Source organism: Rhea americana, unplaced genomic scaffold, assembly GCF_003343005.1.
Source record: "Rhea americana isolate MKP2758 unplaced genomic scaffold, rheAme1 scaffold_628, whole genome shotgun sequence".
NCBI lineage: Eukaryota > Metazoa > Chordata > Aves > Rheiformes > Rheidae > Rhea > Rhea americana.
The window spans coordinates 25083-28109 of record NW_028186788.1 but is presented as its reverse complement, the minus strand read 5'-3'; the positions used below and the strand labels follow the sequence as shown (position 1 = coordinate 28109).

General features: G+C 65.4%; 1 protein-coding gene across 1 annotated transcript; it reads left to right on the top strand.

Moving 5' to 3' along the window:
* The first annotated feature begins 1123 nt into the window (after positions 1-1123).
* On the top strand, positions 1124-2433 carry COQ10A (coenzyme Q10A). The gene is made up of 5 exons (XM_085320308.1): positions 1124-1134; positions 1345-1500; positions 1638-1830; positions 1919-2020; positions 2184-2433. The coding sequence occupies exons 1-5, from the start codon at positions 1124-1126 to the stop codon at positions 2349-2351; spliced, it is 630 nt and encodes a 209-aa protein (XP_085176434.1). The 3' UTR covers positions 2352-2433.
* The last annotated feature ends 594 nt before the right edge of the window (positions 2434-3027 follow it).

The window sequence follows — 3027 nt, the reverse complement described above, 5'->3', positions numbered from 1 at the left end:
CCAGATCAGAGTGAAAGGCAGGATCTGCGTATGGGATCAGGGGCAGCATCTCACTGAGGGGTTGCTTTAGGAGACAGTGCTGCTGAGACCTTGCTGTGGGCGCACACATAGCACCCTGTGCTGCCCGGCGGAGCGATGCCAGGCTTTGGCAGCAGCAGGATCGGTCACAGCCGAGGGGAGGTCCTGCATGGCGTTGCCGGCTTTCCTTGGAGGCCGAGACCTGTGGTCGCTGCTCAGCCAAGGGCCAGGGCCCTCCGTGACCTGGCTTGCCCRGCCCAAAGCCATGGCAGGCTCTGAAACAGCCCCTGGGTTGCTGGCTGTTCTGAGCACCTCAGGGCTGTCAGGTTCACCGTGTGACTCTCCTTGAAGCAGGAACATCCAGGAACTCTTGGGAGAAGCAGGACCTTCTCCCTGGGCCACCRCTCCTGGAGGGAGAGCTGGTGTGACCTGCGTGCAGGCACATCTAAAAATACCGGTGCTGTCCCAGCAGGCACTAGAGCGCTTGTAGTTACGGCTGTTGTGGTGTTTGAGCTGGTCAGGCTGCCGTTCCCCAGGGTCTGTCCTGCCGTAAAGCCCCTTCTCTTCCCACTGCTGCAGTGTCCGAGCTGTCGCCTTCCTGGTGCTTGGATGGGACCGCGCTGCTGGTTTTTGGACAGGCTGAATAAGGCCAGGCAGCTGGTGTGTCCCCGCTGGTGGCCTGGGAGTCATCGGGGCTCCCTCCTGGATGCGGTTTCCTCTTTCTGGGCGGTCTGTGCCTCGGTTTCCCCCCAAGGCTGGGCCGGGGCAGGCAGCTGCTGTGCCAAGGGCGAGCAGTGCCAGCCCTGCCCGGATGCTCTTGCCGCCAGAGTGGCAGATAGTGTTACCGTGAGGGAACCCGGTGGCCGTCCAGCAGCTCCGGGGCTGAGTGAAGAGCCACCTTCAGAGCCCGGGCGACAGGCATCTCCCTGGGGAGATGGCGAGCGGCGCCTCCCTCCCTCCCTGCTGGCCTGTTGCCATCAGGCAGGGAAGGCACCTTCTGAACACCGCTGCCGCTATGCCCCCAGGCGCAGGGCAGGGGAGGAGCGAGCGAGCGGCAGCGCAGGTTAACGGGCAGTTGTCCTCAGGCTCTGCTGGTCTGGATTAGATGTTCCTCAGGTGGGTTTCCCCTGCCTTCCTCGTCTTATGCAACAGCGGTGTTGGCAGCCGCACCAGGACTGTGCGTGGCTGCTGATGGGCRTCCGTGCGAGGCAGGGGGCCGCCCTGGGCCCGGCTCACCAGCAGGTAGCCCTAGAGGCCGTGAGGCGCCTCACTCTCCTGGGCTGTTTCTCTGCGCAGTCTCCGCTAATGCCTGTTTCTCCCACCCAGGTGTGCGGCRCTGTGCGGTGTCCGGCTCAGCCAGTTGCCCCGGCCAGTGAGCGGTGCCGAGTGGAAGCCCCGGGCCCAGCCCAGCCGGACCTTCCTCAACCTCACAGGGCCCTTCAGCAACAAGAGGAAGGAATACTCGGAGCGGCGCATCATCGGGTACGTGGCCACGGCTGCCTCTCCTGCCTGGTAGCCAGAAACCTCGCTTTCCCCCTCCGTGACCCCTGCAGACCTTCCCCGCTTTACGCGTGGGGTGCGGGCGGCCACGGCCCCGCTGACGGCACCGGGCCCTGCAGGTACTCCATGCAGGAAATGTAYGACGTGGTCGCCAACGTGGAGGACTACAAGAACTTCGTGCCCTGGTGCAAGAAGTCGGTGGTGGTCTCCAAGCGGACAGGTCACGTCAAGGCCCAGCTGGAGGTGGGCTTCCCGCCGGTGCTGGAGCGCTACACCTCCATCGTCACTCTCGTGCGGCCCCACCTCGTCAAGGTGAGCACAGCGCCGTGCGGCACGCAGGCGGCCGGCCCGGTGCTGCCGGGCTCCCCAGGGCCTCCTGACAGGCTGCTCCGCTCCGCAGGCCGTCTGCACTGACGGGCGCCTCTTCAACCACCTGGAGACGAGCTGGCGCTTCAGCCCAGGCATCCCCGGCTACCCCCGCACCAGCACCGTGGATTTCTCGGTAACGCTCGGCCCTGCTCAGACGGGCGCCTGCGCGGTGTGAAGCCCCCGGGGAGGGAGGTGGGGTGCGGAACCTGCTGCGCAGAGCTGGCCGCCGCCCTCTGCGGGCACCTCGACTTCTGGTTCCCCTGCYGGGGGCTCACGTCGCCCGCTCTCCTCCCCAGATCTCCTTCGAGTTCCGCTCCCTGCTGCACTCCCAGCTGGCCACCGTCTTCTTCGATGAAGTAGTCAAGCAGATGGTGGCAGCTTTTGAGCGTCGGGCCGCCAAGAACTTCGGCCCTGAGACCCGCATCCCCCGGGAGCTCATGTTCCACGAGATCCACCAGACGTGAGGGCAGCTGGACCACTGCAGACTGTGCCTGGGCCGGGGGCCGCCTGCCCTGCCCACCTTCTTAAATATTTATTTGAGTGCGTCTCTGCTGCCGTTGCCTCAACTTCCCTCCTGGCCCCAGGAGCAAGAGGTGATGCTCCCGCAAGCACGGGGGCTGCTGCGGGCCCCCAGCCCCATCTCATGCCCCCGGAGCCGTGGCCCAGCGCTGGGCTCCCTGATTTTGTAGCTGATTTTAAATTTTATTTTATTTCTTGGGAGCTCGCTTCCCCCCTCCCTTGTTGCTTTTTTAAGTCCCCTCCTCGGCAAAGGCCAGAGGGCCCGAGCTCTGGGGCCTTCCTGCTGCAGCAGCGGGGAAGCTCCTGGGCCAGCTGCGCCTGGGCTCTGCCCTCCGGACTCCGGGAGAGCAGGAGGAGGCAGGAGCCAGATCCTGCCAGGGGAAGGGGTGCAAGAGGGAGGCAGGGAAGGGGGGGCGCCCAGGGCAAGCAGGGGCCTGGCTGCCAGGGTGCCCCCCCCAGCCCTTTTAGGAACAAAAGCGAAGGAGAAGCATGCAGAGAGAAAGGAAATAGAGGCTGGAGCAGAGCTGCTGCCTGGCCCCTGGTCAGGCTCCCAGAACGGCCTCCCTGAGGGGCACCGTCGCGGCAGGGCACAGGGACGCACCAGTGGGAGCCACTTCCCCC